This window comes from Neofelis nebulosa, chromosome 5, assembly GCF_028018385.1.
Source record: "Neofelis nebulosa isolate mNeoNeb1 chromosome 5, mNeoNeb1.pri, whole genome shotgun sequence".
Taxonomy (NCBI): domain Eukaryota; kingdom Metazoa; phylum Chordata; class Mammalia; order Carnivora; family Felidae; genus Neofelis; species Neofelis nebulosa.
Genome location: NC_080786.1, coordinates 159,467,788 through 159,488,213, shown reverse-complemented (window position 1 = coordinate 159,488,213; position 20,426 = coordinate 159,467,788). Strand labels below are relative to the sequence as shown.

Here is a 20,426-nt window from a genome sequence, read left to right as displayed (position 1 = left end):
CACCACCGTCTTTCCCTCCCCAGAGAGCAGCAGGGTGGGCTGCTGTCCCAGTGGGTATCCGACCAAGGAGGGTCAAGGGTCCTGAGGAGCTGGTGGAATTTACCTCACTGGGTTTTAACCCTTTTGCTCCTCCAAGTTCTCCTCTGGAACGCAGTGTCTACAATGTGCCTGTCCCGTCGCTGTTCCAGAATTCTGCTCCAAGGTCTGGCGTCGAGGTGGCTTTGGAGCAGGTGCTGGAATAGGTTGAGACTCTGGGGCTGTTGGGGCGGAACAAATGTATTTTGCATACCAAAAGGACCTGAATTTTGGGGGTCAGGAGGCAGGATGCTATGATCTGAACTGTGTCCTCCAAATTCCATATGTTGAAGCCTGTCTGCTCCAGCTGCCATAACAGAAGATCACAGACTGGGTGGCTAAAGTCATTTCTCATGGTTCTGGAGGCTGGGAGTCCAACATCAAGGTGACGGCATGGTGTCTGGTGAGAGTCTGTTCCGGTTTCCAAATGGCCTTCCCACGGTGCCCTCACTTGGAGCAAGGGACCAGGTGCTTTCTGGGGTCTCTTTTATGCGGGCACTAATCCCACTCATGCAGTCTTCATCCTCATGACCTAATCACCCCCAAAAGGCCCCAGCTTCTAACACCATTGCATTAGGGGATTAGGTTTCAACATGGGAACTTTGGAGGGACACCAACACTCAGTACATATCAAAGCCCTAACCCCCAATGTATCTGTATTTGGAGACGGGGGCTTTAAGGAAGCAGTTAGGTTAAATGAGGTCACTGAGGTAAAGCCTTCACCCAGTTGGATGTGTCCTTACAGGAAGAGACACCAGAGAGCCCATGCTCCCTCTCCCCGCCATGGGAGGACACCTGGAAAAGGTGGCCATTTAGAACCAAACTGTCCTGGCCCTTGATCTCGGTCTTCCCAGCCTCCAGAGTTAAATTCCTGTTGTTTCAGCCACCCGGCCTGCGGTGTTCTGTTGTGGACACCTGAGCAAACTAAGAGACTTTAAATCCTGCTGACAGGGGCGCCTGGGTGGCGCAGTCGGTTAAGCGTCCGACTTCAGCCAGGTCACGATCTCGCGGTCCATGAGTTCGAGCCCCGCGTCAGGCTCTGGGCCGATGGCTCGGAGCCTGGAGCCTGTTTCCGATTCTGTGTCTCCCTCTCTCTCTGCCCCTCCCCCGTTCATGCTCTGTCTCTCTCTGTCCCCAAAAAAAAAAAAAAAAAAAACGTTGAAAAAAAAAAATTAAAAAAAAAAAATCCTGCTGACAGAACAAGCAGACAAAACTATCAGTCAAGATCTAAGTGTCTGAACAACACAACTGATAGACGTGACCTTAATGGTGTATTGAGAGCTCCATGTCCTCTTACAGGACACACCTTCTTCTCAAAAACTTGCGAACACCACTCAGGTTGTTGAAATCGCTCAGGTTGTTCTCTGACTGTGGTGAAATTGAGCTAGAGATTAATAAGAAAAAATAACTAGAAAATCCCATCTTTTGAAATTAAGCCAAAATTTCTAAAAAAAAAAAAAAAAAAAAAAAAAAAGCCCATGGTACAACACAAGAAATTGGAATTGGAATTGGAATTAGGAAATACCTGAAACCAGGAGACACTAAAAGTGTATCGAGATGAGTTGTTGCAGCTGAAGCAGCTCTCGAGGAAAATTCAAGTGTCGGAAAGGAAAAGTTGAAAACCAATGATCTAAGCATCTACCTCATGGGGGAAAATTGATCTCAACCCCCTCCCTCACATCAGTGACAGAAACCAAGGCCAGGTGGAGTGCTGATTTATGTGCCAAAGGTAAAAACAATTGAAGCTATGGAAGAGACTCCAGGAGAACATCTTATAGATCTTGGAATAGGAGAAGATTCCTTAAACAGGACACAGGAGGTGTTACTCATAAAGAAAAATAATGTCAAACTGAACAAAATAAAACTTAAGAAAGACTTCTGTTGATCAAAATACTCCAAAGAGAGGGAAGAAGAAGCCAGAGTACAAGTTCACAGAACAAATCTTTGAAGGACTCCCAGCCGGATTACATCAAGAACCCCCACAAAATCAACGAGAAACAGACAATCAACCACTACATCCATACACCCACCAGGCCGGTGGAGATGAGAACCCCAGATGACAGCAGGGACTGACATGTGCATCGCAGTGCCCTGCAGGCCTGCCGTATGGACATAAGGCTCTCTGACTGTGAAGGACAATCCGGCCATTCGTACCTGGTAAAGCTCAAGTCCAGGTGTGCCTCCAATAGAAACGTGCACATACATTCGTGCTCCAAACACACACCTGCACAGACCCCATTAGCCGAACACGGGGAACAATGCAGCTGTCCAGCGGTGGAGGAAGACCCATAGAGAGTGGTACATGAGACAGCAGGACACCACACGGCAACATGAAGGCCACGCATGCACACAACCCACGGACGAGTCTCACAAACATCATGAGAACTGAGGAAGGCAGACACAAAAGGGTACCGTCTTACACCACACAGGCTGCCACACCAGGCCACCCTGACTGAGCAGCTTCAACATTAACTTATTTCTCATGGTCTGGGGACTGGACGTACATCAGGGCACAAGCCCATTTGGTGACCTGCTTCCTGGCTCTCAGACGGCCTCCTCCTACTGGGCCCTCACGTGGGGGCAGGGGGAGGTGCCCTCTGGACACTCTCCTAGATGGGCTGATCCCCCACTGATCCCATCGTGGGGGCCTCTCCTTGTGGCCTGACCACCTCCCAAAGGCCCTGACCCCTAATATTGTCACTCTGGGGGTTAGTGTCCAACCTACGAATTTTAGGAAGACAAAAACTGACTGAATACTCTTTAGAAAATAGACAATTTATAATTCCACTCATATAATGTTCAAAACCAGGCATAGCAATCTACACTGTTAGAGGTTAGGCATAACCCTTGGAGGGTACTGAGTGGAAGGGGCACTTAGGTCCCTAGTGGGTTGAAGTGTCTTGGAGTGAGTGCGAGTTACATGGATGTCCACTCTGTGCAATTTCACCCATCTCAGGGCACCTGGGTGGTTCAGTCAGTTGAGACTCTGACTCCTGATTTTGGCTCAGGTCAGGATTTCAGAATTTGTGGGTTCAAGCTCCATGTCTGGCTCCAAGCTGAGGGTGCAGAGCCTCACTGGGATTCTCTCTCTCCCCCTTCTCTCTGCCCCTCCCCTGCTCATGCGCTCGCTCGCTCTCTCGCTCTCTCTCTCTCAAAAGTAAATACATAAACTTAAGAAAAGAAAGAAATTTCACCCATCTGTACACATGTGACCTATGCAGTTTGGGGTATATATTTTATAGTTCAATAAAAAGCTAATTAAAATTCAAAACAATACACACACAAAAATGTAGACACATACCTACAGGCATGGAAGTTTCTTCATATTAGATGAGAAAAGTTACAAAGCAATGCATATAGCATGATCCCATGCTTGTAAAAGGAACATGTGTACACAGAAACAGGACACACGCCAACATTCATTTATTTAAAAATATTTATTGAGCACGTGCTATGTGCCAACACATAATTTATTTGGAAGACATCTCTACAACTGTACTATCCATGCAGAGTCCCGTCACATGCATGGCCACCGGCAGGTCCTGCACGGCTCTGTGCAGTCCCACATTCCGCATGGTGAGGGAGGAACCAGGGCAGCAAAGACACCATGAACACATGATGCGTGAACACTTTCACAGGCGTACAAGGTTGATGTGTGTGTGTGTCCTACGAGTTGTGAACTAGACCTAGCTTAGGGACACTGTGCCACCAACTTACCCACAAGCCAGCACTGTGGACACCTGGAAACACAGCCTACTTCTAGAGGACAGACACGGGCAGTGACAGTGGTGAGGGAGTTCCCGCCGAGCCCAAGCACAGCCGTCTGTGAAGGACCCCACGGACAGACTAAGCCCACAGCTCCGGGGGGTACCCCTGTCAGGCCGACAGAGCTCACGGCTTTCGCAAGAACATGTGCTCGCATCCAAGGACATCTTCATTCACTCAGGCTCATTCCTGCACTATCTGCACGCTGCTTCCCACAGAACTTCAACTGTCATCTCCAGATGGGAAAGACTTTTTCTCCAACCTGAAAAAGAAAACAAATCAATCAAATAATAAATCACTTTAGTCTGATTAACATGCAGGATTTCCTAAAAGTAATTTAATATTGTACAAAAGAATGACATTCAGAGACAATTTTTTTTTTAATGACAAACGTTAAAATTTTAACATAAAATTATCATAAAACGGAGGGGGGTATGGGCTAAATGGGGAAGGGGCATTAAGGAATCTACTCCCGAATTCGTTGTTGTACTAATATGCTAACTAACTTGGATGTAAATTTAAAAAATAAGTTAAATTTGAAAAGTTATCATAAAACAAAGCATAAAACAGGTATTAACACATAAAGAGAAGCCACTTGATTTTCTTTTCTGTCCTACATTAACCCTGAGTCTGAGAAGAGAATCCTTTGCTCAGCAGCCTCTGTGAGACATGATGCCAAAGGCCCCGCCAGGCCTCACCGTTTCACTGTGGGAAGGACGGCTCCTCAGGCCTCAAACTGCTGCCAGGGTCGGAAGGTGACTCACACCACACACCTACATCACCCACCACCTGAAGGCCCCCGCAGAGGGTCGGTCCCCAGCCCTGTTTCTCCACCGGGGCCTCCTGGACACAGGAAGGGGTGGCCCTAGCCTGGGCTGGGCCTCGGCCCCCACAGACTCGCCTTCTTGCACCTCTGTTTCCTGTTGTGCAAATAACAGCATCCACTTCCCCTCAGGAAGGTTAGAAAAGTGACACAGACAGACAAGGCCATGTGGTCTGGCCACTGTGATCACCACAGACCCGTCTCCCAGGACCAGCACCCTAGCACCTGATTTTACAGCTAAATATCTTACTTTCTGTGATGTGGGGTCCTGTGTGGAAGTGACAGACCAGCTCAGCGCCACGGACATGTGCCTCCTCCACACGGGGTTTCTCTGCAACACAACTGAGCCAGTGACCACATCTCCCATGAGGACAGAAACAGGCTCATCCATCATAAACAGCACCTGCTTCCAGTGGGTGGTGCTGCAAGACACAGGATGTAGGGTCACCTCTCTGGAGCCTGGTTTTTCAGGCTTACCGCAGGACAGACATCCCCCGACTCCACGATCCAGACGGCCTTTATGGGCTGCCAGGATTGAGTTACAACCCAGCCAGGATCCAGCTTCTGGATGCTGCCCAGATTCCAGAAGGGTGAAGGAGGCTTGCCCTGGTGGCCCCAAGGACACACGGGTGGCCAGGCAGAGGGTACCTGGCCCCTTGCACCCTGGCACAGTAGGCATCCACCCAGAGCCCTTTGCTCGGTCTCTAAGCTGCCAGGGCCCGAGGTCTAGTCTGCAGCCTAAATAAGTTGTCATTCCTGTGAGTCAGGCTGAAGGGGAGCATGGCAACTGTAACACTTGGGGGAAATGGTCACACTCCCGAGCTCGTCACTTTCTACCGGCTCTGACAGCATGGCTCCACTGCGCACTGTGGCCTCTGCCAGACGCTGGGCCTGCGCCCCACGGTCACACTCAGGGAGGTCCTGCTCCCTCCTGCCTCAACCACCGTGAGGGTCTCTCCCTGGGCTTCAGAGAGCGGACGTCCCAGGCTCTGCGCCCTGCCTGCCCCACACTAGCTGTGTACGGACACGCCAGTGGAAGACTGCCCAGGCACACGACCGTCCACTGGGTTTTTAGTGTTCCTACTCTCATCTGTGCCAGTAGGATCTAGAAGGAAAGCTGACGGAGCCCTGGACCTCCACAGGACACTCTGGCCAAACAGCTCCTCAGCCCTGCTCCCATGTTACAGAAGGACAGCTAGGGTCCCTCTAGGCGCACTGCCACAGCCAGCATCTAACCCCTGGTCCAGGGCAGTTACTGAACAGGGCTACAAAGGCCCCAGTTGAAGGCAGCATTTCCACGGGGGCCGCTGTGTCCAGCACTGAAGCAGACGACATCAGCTTCCCAGGACGCACAAGCAAGTGTGCATCATTACCGCACACAAAATTTTCCTCAAGAAACACTGACCTTCCCCAAGAGTCTGAGTCAAAAGCCCCTAGAATTCTGTTGACCGTGTTTGTGTTAGACCACGGAAAGCAGAAGCAGCGTCCAGAGCCACTGAGGAAGACGAAGTCTGCTCCTCCTCTTCATGCAGGGGTCAGAGGGCAGCCTAGGGAGCCCAGTGCAGGGGCAGGTGGGGCACAGCCCTGACTTGCCCACCGCGTGCACACCGTGCTCCACGCCTGGGGTAGCCTGGTCTGGAGAGAGTCCAGGTCAACAACCCAGTATTGACAGATCTCTAAATCCGTGACTCTGCCATGTGGTTGTCATACCGACAACCTGAAGGCAGGTGAACCGCCCCAGCTCTTCCAAGGGCTGTGGCGCTCCCCACGGGAGGTGCACACTCACGGGTGGAACGGGCCTGTGCTCAGCATCAGCTGTGGCTCGTCCTCCTCCAGGCTCTGAAACCGAACACTGAACCAGGCTGTAAATCCATGCAGCGTGCCGGCTTTCCTGATCTCAAAGCGCAGCTCGCCTTTCATTGTCTGTGTTCGAGCAAACGATAAAAGAGGGACATGGTTCGGTAAGCATGTGACACCACGCCACAAGGGCTCTCTCTGTGTGAGCAAGAATTAGCAACTCACTTCACGAATCCCACAACACTGCACTGCGCGGTAGGCAGCCCTACCACCCGTTTCAGCCATTCTGAATCTGTAACTTGCTAGTTTGGCTGAACATATCAAAAACCACATAAAATTTCCTCCTCAGGAAAGGATTAAAACTTGCATCATAAATTCAAGTGCTGCAGGTAATCACAAAAGGTTTCAAGCAATTTGGGCCTCACGTCCCTAATTTTCTGCCCCCAAATTTGAGTGCAATACTTTTTCTTCTCAATTCTTTGCATAGATAGAAAGTTCCAGGCTGAGTCTCTATACTGCAAAACTAACTGCAGACTCAACAGTTCAGTCCCCACATTGTTTGGCCCATCTGAGCTCCCGCACGTCAGAGTGCACCCTTAAAACGAGACATCCTGAATCCACAAATGCCACCCTGTGGCAACACAGGATAAGTGAAAGTATGAAGAATTTTGTCATCAACAGTAGCTAAAAAAACTTAGAAAAAAATTTAAATTCAAAGTCCATGATAAAATTGGATAAAATTAGAATCTGAAGATACTGAAAATATTGTATGTGAATATAAAGATAGCTCATGATGTTAAAGAGGTTAACTATAAAGAAAATAATATAAAAATATAAAATACAAAATCAGAACGTAAAGAAAAGAGACTGGAAAAATCAAAGGCAAAGTTCATGAATTCATTTATCTGCACAGCAAGTTCTGGGGTGTGTGCATCGCCTACATAAGGTGAGAGGGAAGACTCATCTCTCACCTCTAGGTCCGCAATCTGCACAGTTCTCATGTCCAACTGTAATATTGTGCACGGTTCAGAGAGACAGTCTTCTGGTTTCAAAATGTGGTTATACTTGGGCTTCGAAAAAAACTCCTTAATTGCTAAAGATCTAGGGAAAAAGTCAAAGGAACCGCTCAGAGTCGGGTACCAGCATCTCAGGCTTTGACACACACATTCATGACAACGGTTCTCGCTTTTTCTCTTCAGCATCAGCAGGAATTCCAAGCCACCACCTGCGGCGAGGGCACTGAGGCAGGGCTGGGAGTCCCTGCAGATGGACCGGCAAGTGTGCAAGCAACGTGAGCACTTCCCGCCTACATCCTATTCATGGGGTCTGCACACGTGGAAACCAACCTCTAGCACACAAAGCAGGGCCCTGACCCAGTCTGCTCTGTGCAGTTGTGGTTTTGGTGACCGCAGTCCAAGAGGTGACCCCCCCCCCCCCCGCCGACTCCTGACAGGTCGACAGAAGGTCAGCAGGAGCCTGACGCTACCTCACAAGGCCTCCGTCACTCACCTGACTTCACCTCCTCACGCAGGCACTTCATCTCACAGCATAAGAAGGGTGAGTACAGGATAGTAAGATATCCCACAGCAAATAAAACAGATATTCCTGTTCTAGGTCACTCTGCAATAAAGGCCTGCAGGTGCCCCCTGGAGAAGGGCTTGTGCTGCGTCAGTTAAACAAGACACAAGCGCTGGGCCTCCTGCAGGGTCATCTTCTTGTCGCCCAACAGCCCACCCACTCCACTGGCTGACTGCCAGACTTGCCCAAAGTAACCTACTATGTACCACGGAAATGTTTCAAAACTTAAGTGCAGCAGTGACTTCTGAAATAGCAAATAAAGGTAAACATTTTAATAAAGATTCCACAATATGTACATATTTTTAATATTTTTCTGATGATAAAATAGTTATGCATTTATAATGAATTGGGAACACATAGAAAAGTATAAAGAAAAAATGTGAGGGGCACCTGAGTGGCTCAGTTGGTTAAGCATACAATTTCAGATCAGGTCATGGTCTTAAGGTTCATGGGTTCGAGCCCCGCATCAGGCTTTGTGCTGACAGCTCAGAGCCTGGAGCCTGCTTCAGATTCTGTGTCTCCCTCTCTCTTTCTCTGTCCCTCCCCGACTTGTGCTCTGTGTCTCTCAAAAGTAAATAAACATAAAAAAAATTTTTTTAAAGAAGAAACTTGAATCTGTAGAACTTGAAAACTGTGCCTTGGTACCTTGATCTATTTAGTCATTTTCTCCCCCAGAGATACACTTATACATGTTCTTATGCAAAGCAGAAGCCATTTTATTTATACACATGGTTTGCGTCCCACCAGTTTTACCATCTATTCATCCATCTGATGGATACGTAGCAATTTAACCGCATTCTTACAGATAAGTGCCTGTTTCCCACACTGTGTGCACAGCAGCGTGCCGTGGCCCTGGGGCAGAGGGTGATGGGGGTGGATGCCAGCCACACCCACAGCTCTGGCCACACGGCCTCGTCTCCCCGCCATCACACCTGCAGCTCAGGCAGCAAGAACTGCTGTTTTAATTCAGTCTTTGCTCATCTGGTAGGCAAAAATGGCATTTCATTTTAATCTGCATTTTAACCACTAATGATCCTGCAATTTTTTTCAAATATTTATCAGTAATTTTTATTTGGTTTTTGTGACTTGCGTATTTCCATGACTTGACTATAATTTCACTGGATACTCATCTTTCCTAAATGACTCTAGGATCTGTCAGCTAGTAACTTTCTCTAAGTAGTCACTGCCTTTTTAAATTGTATTTATGCTGATGATATACAGATGCTGTCAATTTTTATAGAATGATGTCCAGTGCCTCCTTGTTCCTGTTGACTTTCTAAGACCTGACACATAGGGACCCACGGATTCCTACAGCTGATGCAGATGTTTTACCACAAAACTCTTAAATCCATGCGGAATTAAATTTCAGTGTATGGTATGAGGAGAAAAGAAGTTTCAAGGGGCTCATCTATGGTCCCAGGACACTTTGCCACCTCTGCCCCTCACACCCCAACTTTCCCCACATGTTGTGTGTGTGTCCATCCTGGTCCATTGCTCTGTCTTTTCTGGTCTCAGGAGTACCCTGCCCTCACGCCTGTCTCTGTAGCTTAGATGTTAATATCTGGCAGCTCTTCACGGCTCTATTTTAATTCTCCCCGGCCCTTCCTACCCACTTCTCCCTAGATGAACTACAGAACGGCTCTGCTGGGGACATTTCCTCTCCATCCCCTTGGGGATTTGGGTTGAGAGTACAATGATTCAACATGTTAACTGGGGCAGACTTCTTACCCTTGCATTATCCTTTCTTTTTTTGAATTAACAAAAACCAAAAATGCCCAAGGCCACCATCTTGCTGTCAACTGCCCAAGTAGGCATCAAGCAGGTGTCCGGGCTCACCTGGCACTCACCGCATAAGCTAAATTTCCTGCAGTTTCTGACAAGTGGGCCCCCCAACCTAACTTCCAGGGCTGCTGCTGGTTTCTCCTAACTCCCACGGCACACTCAGAAGGGGAAGCAGCCACGTTCTGTCACCATCCTTCTTAGAAGAGGCAACATTTAAAACGTGAAGGACCTATCAGGAAATCATTTTATAGTTAAACCTCATGCTCAACTATACAAGTGCATCCATAATATAAAATTAGGAAATCAACTATTCTGCAGCATCGTTTCCTTTGCAAACTGTCAGGAATGACTTCATAATAAATTTTCTGATCCCTTAAAAGTTTACAGCTCGTAGTAGGAAGATCTATTTGTATGCTAACGGCCCACATATTTATAAAGGGCCTTGGTTTTAAACATGACCATGTTTTTCCCATTACATTTGAGAACTTAGATGGCAAAAGACATTTCAATTCCCATCACATCTGCTACCAGTTTAAAGGCCTGAAAGACACGTGCAAAATTCCAAGGCATGTGAGTGAATTCAGATCAGTCTCATGGCATGCTCTACCACCAACGAGTTATGCGGTCTTAGGAAGCCCGCAGCTCGCACAGCCAGGAGGCCCCGGAATACGTCTGCGCTCCCAGCAGCACACACTCACTTGAGAGCACTGAGGTTGAACTCGTAGGCGTTGTCCCAGAAGAGGACCTTGCTGCGGTAGTCTCTGTCGGCGCTGCAGGGCACCAGGTGCAGTGCGGCCGTGGTCGGCCAGATGACCCCGTCCTCCTTCAGCCACACGTCCCGGGCGTACAGGATCGACTCAATCATGAACTCAAACTGCACAGCAGGGAGACACACGGGGGACATGGTGACCGAGGCCTGTGTCTGTGATGCATAGTCTGGGAGGATTTATCTTGGACCCACACCAGTGACATCACAGATTCCCACCACAGCCTGGGGTGGAGTGACACCGGTTCACTTTAGAATGAATTCAGAACTGGGCCCCACCGACAGGAAAGATCTTCACTCTCGCCATCTCCCTCGGTATTACAGAGTTTTAACTGTCAACCCGTATAAATTTGGTCTGGAGGATTCTCAGAATTTTCATAACCTTGGAAGTTGACTGAAATCACTTCTTAAAAACATGGAACATTAAAGGAGGAGTGCCACGGATCCCTGAGGATGCACCCGGACAGGTGGCATGTGACGCCTGTGACAGAGAACAGGGGCCGCTAAAGCCCCAAGAGGCCAGCCTTTGTGTCTGAACCAAAGAGTGGGGCACAGGCCAGGGGCACATCATCCTGCAGCTGAAGGGAAGCCCCAGAAGGGTTTTGTTTTATTTAAGTAACTTCAGGCATTATTATTATAGAAGCAATAGTATGTTCAGTATGGAAAAATTTAGAAAATTCAGAAAAGCACAAACAAAAATAAAAGTCATGAGTAAACCCAGCGCCCAAAAGGAACCAATGTTTGCCTGGTGGTTTATGCTCAAGGCCTTCTCCTCACATACACATACATGCACACGTGTGAAAATTATATACAGATCATTTTTAATTGTATTTTTAAAAATTACCAATAGTAAATCAGTTACTCCATAAATTTTAACACTTGTATGGATCTGTGTAACCACAGCCACAATCAGGATACAGAACAACCCCATTACCCCAAAACACTCCTCATGATATCCTCCGTGGTCACCTCCTCCCACTACCTCCAACCTTTGGAAACCACTAACTGGCCTCTATCCCTGTGGTTTTGTCTTTCTGAGAAAGACATACAAATGTTATCATACAGTACATAATCTTTTGAGACTGGCTTCTTTCACTCGTAATATCAACTTTTTCATATGCTAAAAGGTTCTCTTCTGTGCCTTCTATCCTGTTCTGTTCATCTGTCTTTTCTTATTCTAATACCACACTGTTTTAATTACTCCATATAACTTTAATTACGCCAGTATAATGTCTCTGGGGTTTATCCATTTGTGCATCAATAGTTCATTCTCTTAGGTTTATTTATTTTGAGAGAGAAAGGGAGAACATGCACGTATAAGTGGGGGGGGGAGGGAGAGAGAGAGGGAGGGAGGGAGAGAGAGAGAGAGAGAGAGAGAGAGAATCCCAAGCAGGCTCCACGCCCAGTTCAGAGCCCAACACAGAACTCGATCTCACAAACTGCCAGATCATGACCTGAGCCAAAGTCAAGGGTCAGATGTTTAACCAACTGAACCACCCAAGCGCCCCACAATAGTTCATTCTTTACTGCCCAGTAGGACCCCATTGTGCGAATGTAGACAGCTGTTTATCTAACCACCTGTTGAAGAACACTTAGGTTGTTTCCAGCTTTTTGGCAATTGTAATTAGAGCCAGTACGATCATTCACATACAGGTTTCCGTGTAAACACAGCTTGTGCTTCTCCAGTGTAAATACCAAGACGTACAAGTGCTGGGTCATATGGTAAGTGTACCTATAACTTTATAAGAAACTGCCAAACCGTCTTCTAGGGCGGCTGTGTGATTCCTATGAGTTTTAGTCACTCCATAGCACCTGGTATTATTGTTTAAAAGTTTAGCCATTTCAACAGGTGTGTAGGGTTACCTCATTATGGTTTCAGTTTATATTTCCCTGATGGCTAACAAGGTTTAATGTCTTTTCACATGCTTATTTCTCATCCATATACCCACGTTGGTAAAGTATCTGCTCGAGTCCTTTGCCCATTTTTCAACTAGGTTGTTGACCTTCTTCCTGTTGAATTTTGAGGATATTCAGGATGCACATTAGAATGTGTATATTTTGTATATATACTTTGTATATTCAGAATACACATTAGATATGTGATTTGCAAATATTTTCTCCTAATCTTACTATATCTTTAACACTGTCTTTTAACACTTTCTTAACATAGACACCTTTAATTTTGATGAAGTCTGGTATATCAATTTTTTTCTTAATGGATCATGCTTTAAGAATCAACTAAAAACTCTTTGCCTAACCCATGAAGATTTTCTCCCAAGATTTCTTCTGAAAGTTTACAGTTTTAGTCTATGCAATTAGATCTAGAATCAATTTTGACTTCATTTTTGGTAGAAGGTATAAGCCTTGAATTTCTTTTTTTCCCTTCTTTCTTTCTTTCTTTCTTTTTTTTTTGGCATATGGATGGCCAACTATGCCAATATCTTCTGTTGGAAAGACTATATCTTTTCTTCACTAAATTGATTTCGCTCCCCTGTTAAAAATCAACTGACTGGGGGCGCCTGGGTGGCGCAGTCGGTTGGGCCTCTGACTTCAGCCAGGTCACGATCTCGCGGTCCGTGAGTTCGAGCCTCGCGTCGGGCTCTGGGCCGATGGCTCAGAGCCTGGAGCCTGTTTCCGATTCTGTGTCTCCCTCTCTCTCTGCCCCTCCCCCGTTCATGCTCTGTCTCTCTCTGTCCCAAAAATAAATAAAAAACGTTGAAAAAAAAAATTAAAAAAAAAAAATCAACTGACTGTATTTTTAGGAATCTATTTCTCTATTTTGTTCCATTGACTTATGTATCTATCCTTCTAGCAATACCAAACTGTCTTGACTACTATAGCTTTATGCCAAGTCTTAAAATCAGGTATGTAAATCTTCCAATTTTATTCTTCTTTTAAAAACTGTATCCACTATTCTATTTTCTTTACTTTTCACAAAAATTTTACAATGAGCTGGTCATATCCACAAAAGAAATCCTGCTTAGACTTTGATTGGAATTATATTAAATCTACAGATCAGTTTGAGAAGAGGTATCTTTACTATGTTGTCTTCCAGTCCATGAGCACCTTGCCTTTCCATTTATTTGGGTTTTCTGTGACTTCATTCATCAGCATCTTCTAGTTCTTCACATACAAAACTTGGACATGTTTTGTTACCTAAGTATTTCATGTTTTGGGGGCTTTGTAAATGCTATTGTACATTGTTAGCACACAAAAATATGACTGCCTTCAAAAAATAAATTAAAAAACTAAAACTGGCTTTTGTATGTTCACTTTGATCACTCTGTGATCTTAATTTGCCTTTCAGTTCAAAGAAATTTGGGGGGAGATTCTTTGGGACTTTCTACAAAAACAATCATGTGGTCTGGAAACAGGGATGGTTTATTTCTTTGTTTTAAATCTGTGTGCCTTTTATTTCTTCTTTCATTTTTGCACTGGTTAGGATTGCCAGCACAGTGTTGAATAGGAATTGCAGAGTAGCCATCCTACCTCTTCCTCCTCTTAGGAGGAAGGCACTGATTCTCTCACCATTAGGCAGCTATAGGTGTTTGTTTTTTTTTTTTTTTTTTGTTTTTATAGATGCCCTTTATCGGGTTGAGTAAATTCCTTTCTATTCCAAGTTTGTTGAGAATTTAATTATGAACTCAAGCTGAATTTTCCAGCACAGCATATAAGAAGCTTAGAAGCTGCCATTCTGCCCTAACAAGTAAAAAGCAAATGAAAAATCCACAATTCTTCTTAGATATGTATGAGATATTAGGTCACAGAGCAATCTGCTCCCTCCAAAATCAGAGTAATCAACAAGCTTACACAGAAAATCACAAATTACTGGAGCAGAACCCTAACTCCTGGAACAACACGAACAACAACGATGAATTGCTGGAGGCTCAGTGTAGACAACTCTGAGTGTTACAAACTCCAGGTGGGCTACGTCATAAGGGGGACCCCCACATGTTAGTGAGTTTTCCCTCCTGGACCTCCACCAGGTTCCACAGCAACCAGAGAAAAATCCCCTCATGCTTCTGACAGAGCAGAGGGAAAAAAACCATTTTGAAACATGCCAGAGTATTCTGTTCTTCTTAACAGGATCTGCTCTCTGGAGAAACCAGCTAATCAGAGCCTAGCCTAACTGAGCTGGGAAAAGGGCAATATTCAACTCCAGACCCCTCTAGCCATCGTGTCCCACCCAAAAGTCAGAAAAGAAATTGAGAAATTTTGTGAAGTTCACACTCTAGAAACACAAGTTCACTAAAAGACTGAGACCTAACAGGACCACAGAATGATTCTGCTTCCCCCACACCTCACTACATTACTAAAGGCCTATTTATAGCTATTCCCTTACCCAACACATCACAGAGGCTATCAATAAAAAAATTACAAGGTTGGGGCGCCTGGGTGGCTCAGCTGGTTAAGCATTCGCTTTCAGCTCAGGTCATGATCTCTTGGTTTTCCTGCATTGGGCTCTGTGCTGACAGCTCAGAGCCTGGAGCCTGCTTTAGATTCTGTGTCTCCCTCTCTCTCTGCCCACCCCCCCCCCCCCCCCGCTCGTGCCCTGTCTCTCTCCCTCAAAATAAATAAACATAAAAAAAAAATTCAAATAAAATTACAAGGCAAACAACAGTTTGAAGAGACATAACAAGCATCAGAAGCAGACTCAGATACAGTAGGGATGTTGGCATCATCAGGCTGAGAATTTAACACAACTATGATTAACATGCTAAGAGTTCTAATGGATAAGTAGAAAGAATGCCAGAACAGATGGGCAATGTAAACAGAGAAATCAAAATCTTAAGAGAGACCCAAGAAATGTTCAAAGTAAAAAAAAAAAAAAAATACTGTAACAGAAATGAAGAATGCCTTTGTTAGGCTTAGTGGGAAACACGGCATGTCTGAGAAAAGAATCTCTGAGCTTGAAGATATGAGAACAGGAACCTCCCAAACTGAAAAGCGAAGAGAACGAAGACAAAAAACAAACAAACAAATAAACAAACAAAGAAAAAAACAGAACACAATATCCAAGGTCTGTAAGACAACTACAAGGGGTGTAACATACACAAAATGAGAATACCAGAAGGAGAAGAAAGAGAAAGAAACAGAAGAAATATTTGAAGCAATAATGACTGAGAACGTCCTCAAATTAATGTCAGATAGCAACCCACTGATCCAGGAAACTCAGATTACACTAAGCAGGATAAATGCTTAAAAACAATATACCTATGGGGTACCTGGGTGGCTCAGTCCATTGAGCATTCAACTCTTGATTTGGCTCAGGTCATAACTTCACGAGATCAAGGCCTGCCTGGGATTCTCCCTCTCCCTCTCTCTGCCCATCCCTTGCTCATGCTTGCTCACTCTCTCTCAAAATAAATTAATGAAAACTTTTAAAAATTAAAAAAAACAAACAAACAGTATCCTGGGCATATCACTGTCAAACTACAGAAACTCGAAGATAAAGAAAAATTCTTAAAGATGACAGAGGGAAAAAAAAAAACAAAACAAACCACTCTACCCACAATGTTATAAAGATCAAATTACATCTGACTTCTTCTTAGAAACCACGCAGCCAAGAGAAGAATGGAGTGAAATATTAAAAGTGTTGAAAGAGGGGGCCCCTGGGTGGCTCAGTTGGTTAAGCATCTGACTTCAGCTCAGGTCATGATTTCGCAGTTCATGAATTTGAGCCCCATGTCAGGCTCTGTGCTGACAGCTCAGAGCCTGGAGCCTGCTTCAGATTCTGTCTCTCTCTCTCTCTGCTCCTCCCCCCACTCACACCCTGTCTGTCTGTCTGTCTCTCTCTCTCTCTCTCTCTCACAATCAAAAATAAATAAACATTAAAAAAATTTTTTTAAGTGTTGAAGAAAAAAAAAACACCAATCTAGAATTACTTTAAAAATGAAAGAGAAATAGACTTTCTCAGATAAATAGAAACTGAGGGAATTTGTTGCCAGTAGGCTTGCCGTGCAAGAAATGTTAAAAAGAAGTTATTTAGAAGGAAGGACATGATATAGATCAGAAACTTAGAACTACATAAAGAAAAGCACTGAAGAAGGAACAAGTGATGATAACATTAAAACATTTTTCTTCTTGGGAAGCCTGGGTGGCTCAGTCGGGTAAGTATCTGACTTCGCTCAGGTCTGTGAGTTTGAGCCCCATGTCAGGCAGGCTCTGTGATGACGGGTCAGCACCTGGAGCCTGTTTTGGATTCTGTGTCTCCCTCTCTCTCTGCCCGTCCCCTGCTCACACTCTGTCTCTGTCTCTCTCAAAATAATAAACATTAAACAAAATTAAAAAAAAACTTTTTTCTTCTTAATTGATCTAACAATTTGTTCAAAATAATAGCAACACAGTATTTGACCATGTATGCTTATGTATGTAAGTATACATATGCTCATGTATAATGTTTACTTATATATACGTGAAATGCATGACAATGATGTTACAAGGGACAGGAAGAATAAATCAGGATTATTTGTTGCAAGGAACACTACCCATAGAGTAGTATAGTGTTACATGAAGGTAGACTTGGATCAGTTGTAACTGTGTATCGCAAACTAGAGGGCAACCACTTAAAAAGTTAAAAAAAAAAAAAGTGTAATCGATATGCTCAGAAAGGAGAGACAATGGAGTCATATAAAAAGTCCAATCAAAACCTCAAAAGGCAGAGCACCTAAATACATAAAGCAAATATACAATGGATAGGTCATCCAGACAAACAATCATAAGGAAACACCAGATTTAAACTACACGTGAAGGGGGCGCCTGGGTGGCGCAGTCGGTTAAGCGTCCGACTTCAGCCAGGTCACGATCTCGCGGTCCGTGAGTTCGAGCCCCGCGTCAGGCTCTGGGCTGATGGCTCGGAGCCTGGAGCCTGTTTCTGATTCTGTGTCTCCCTCTCTCTCTGCCCCTCCCCCGTTCATGCTATGTCTCTCTCTGTCCCAAAAATAAATAAAAAACGTTGAAAAAAAAAATTAAAAAAAAAAAAAAAAAAAAATAAACTACACGTGAGGTCAGATGGCCGAATAAAACATACAAACAACATTCCATCCAACAGCAGCAGAACACACGTTCTTCTCAAGTACACATGGAACATTTCAGTTAGGACACTGAAAACAAGTTTTAATAAATTTAAGAAGACTGAAATCATATCAAACATCTTTTATGACCATAATGGTATAAAACTAGATATCAAAAACAAGAAGAAACGGGGAAAATTCACAAAAATGTGGAGATTAAATAACGTATCCCTGAACAACCAATGGGTGAAAGAATTCAAAAGATAAATCAAATAATATCCTGAGACAAACAAAAACAGAAACACAACAGAACAAAACTCATGGTGAGCAGCAGAAGCAGGTTGAACAGGAAAGTTTATAGAAATAAATGCCTACATTAAGGGAAAAGACAGATCTCAAATAAACAATGTAACTTTGCACCTAAGGAAGTAAAGAAAGAACTGGCCCAAAGTTAGTAGAAGGAAGGAAATAACAAAGACCAGAGTGGAAATACATGAAATAGAGACTACACAGGCACAGGAAAGACCAATGAAACAGAGAGCTAATTTTTTTGAAGATAAACACATCTTCAGCTAGATTCACCAATTCACGAAGAAAAGAGGTGAAATACATAAAATCAGAAATGAAAGAGACATTACAACTGACATCACACAAACACCAACGATCACAACAGACTGCTATGAACAATTATATGCCAACAAATTGGACAATCTAGAAGAATACCTAAAATCCTAAAAAACACACAACCTACCAAGACAGAATCGTGAAGAAATAAGAAAATCTGAACAGACCAATCAATTACCAGTAAGGAGACTGAATGAGTCACTGAAAAATTCCCAACAAACAAAAGTCCACAACCAGATGGCTTCACAGGTGAATTCTACCAAACATTTAAAGAATCAACACCAAATCTCAAACTCTTCCAAAATATCAAAGAGGAGGGAACACTTTCAAACTCATTTTACAAGGCCAGCATTACCCAAAGACAGACAAGGAAAATTTACAAGGAAATTACAGGCAAACATCCCTGATGAACACAGATGGAAAAATCCTCAAATAAAAATTGGCAAACTGAATTCAACAGTACATTAAAAGGATCATATGCCATAATCAAGTGGGATTTATTCCTGGGATGCAAACATGGTTCAACACAGCAAATCAATAAATGTGATACACCACATGACCAAAATGAAGGATGAAAATTATACGAGCATCTCAATACATGCAAAAAAGCATTTTATAAAATTCAAGTACATTCCATGATAAAGATTCAAAAAATTGAGTATTGGGAGGATATATCACGACATAATAAAACCCATATGCCAAGCCTAGAGCTAACACCATACTCAACACTGAAAAACAGAAAGCTTTCCTCTAAAATCAAGTGAAAAACAAGGACACTCACTCTCATCACTTTATTCGACACAGTACTGGAAACCCTAGCCAGACCAATCCGGCAAGAAAAAGAAATAAAAAGCATCTAAATAAGAAAGAAAGAAGTAAAACTGTCTCTATTTGCAGATGACATACATAGAAAATCCTAAAGACTCCACACACACACACACACACACACACACACACACACACAATCTGTCAGAATAAACAAATTCAGTAGAGTTGTAGAATACAACATAAATATACAAAAACTAGTTGTGTTTCTATACACCAACAATGAACTATCAAAAAGAGAAACTAAGAAAACAATCCGATTTACAGTTGCATCAAAAATAATAAAATACCTCGAAATAAATTTAACCAAGAAGGTGAAAGGCAATGAAGAAAGAAATTAAAGACACAAACAAGTAGAAAGATATCCTGAGTTCACAGATAGGAAGAATTAAAATTGTTTACATGTCTACTCTACTCAAAGCAATCTACAGATTCAATTCAATCCCTATCAAAATTCCAATGGCATTTTTCACAGAAATAGAAAAAGCAATCCTAAAACTCCATATAAACAGCTATTTTGAGAAAGAAGAACAAAGTTGAAGACCTCACACTTTAAACTATATTACAAAGCTATTATAATCAAAACAACATTGTACTGTCATAAAAACAGACACATAGACCAATGGAACAGAACAGAGAGTCCACAAATTAACCCATGCATTAATTATCAATGAATTTTCAACATAGAAGCCAAGAATATGCAATGGGTGGAGGATAACCGCTATGAAATGGTGTTGGGAAATTGGACCCCTATCTTATAACACACACAAAAATCAACTGCAAATGGATTAAATATTTGAACACAAGACCTAAAAGCATAAAATTCCTTGAAGAAAACACAATGAATAAGCTTGACACTGATCTTGCCAATAATTGTTTGGATTAGACACCAAAAGCAAAGGCAACAAAAGCAAAAATAAACAAGTAGGACCACATCAAACGAAAAAGCTTATGCACAGCAAAGGTAACCATCATCAACAACAAAAAGGTAAACCGTAGAATAGGAGAAAATATCTGCAAACCACATATCTAATAAGGGGTGAAAACACAAAATATACAAGGAACTCATAACAAACCAATAGAAAAAGCTTTTTAATTGGGCAAAAGGACATTTTTTCCAAAGAAGATATACAAATGGGCAACAGGTACCTGAAAGATGCTCAGTATCACTAATGATCAGGCAATGCAAATCAAAACCACAATGAGGTATCAGATCACCCTTGCTATGTTTATTATCAAAAAGACAAAGGTAACAAATGCTAGTAAGAACATGTAGAAAAGGGAACCCTGGAACATTGTTAGTGGGAATGTAAACTGGTACAGCCACTATGGAAAACAGTATGGAAGTTCCTCAAGAAATTAAAACCAGAAATACCAT

The 20,426-nt window shown here is 43.6% G+C and overlaps 1 protein-coding gene across 8 annotated transcripts in view; it reads right to left on the bottom strand.

Annotated features, from left to right (window-relative positions):
* Positions 1-3,493: 3,493 nt before the first annotated feature.
* PRMT2 (protein arginine methyltransferase 2) overlaps positions 3,494-20,426 on the bottom strand; it is a 72,292-nt gene continuing 55,359 nt past the window's right edge. For all 8 annotated transcript variants that reach the window (XM_058732344.1, XM_058732345.1, XM_058732350.1 and 5 more), the window contains 5 exons: positions 10,519-10,694; positions 7,432-7,561; positions 6,450-6,586; positions 4,914-5,085; positions 3,494-4,102 (listed from right to left, as the gene is read on the bottom strand). In XM_058732344.1, the coding sequence (XP_058588327.1) occupies positions 4,070-4,102; positions 4,914-5,085; positions 6,450-6,586; positions 7,432-7,561; positions 10,519-10,694 (648 nt within the window). In that variant the 3' untranslated portion in view covers positions 3,494-4,069. The remainder of the gene's footprint in view (positions 4,103-4,913; positions 5,086-6,449; positions 6,587-7,431; positions 7,562-10,518; positions 10,695-20,426) is intronic.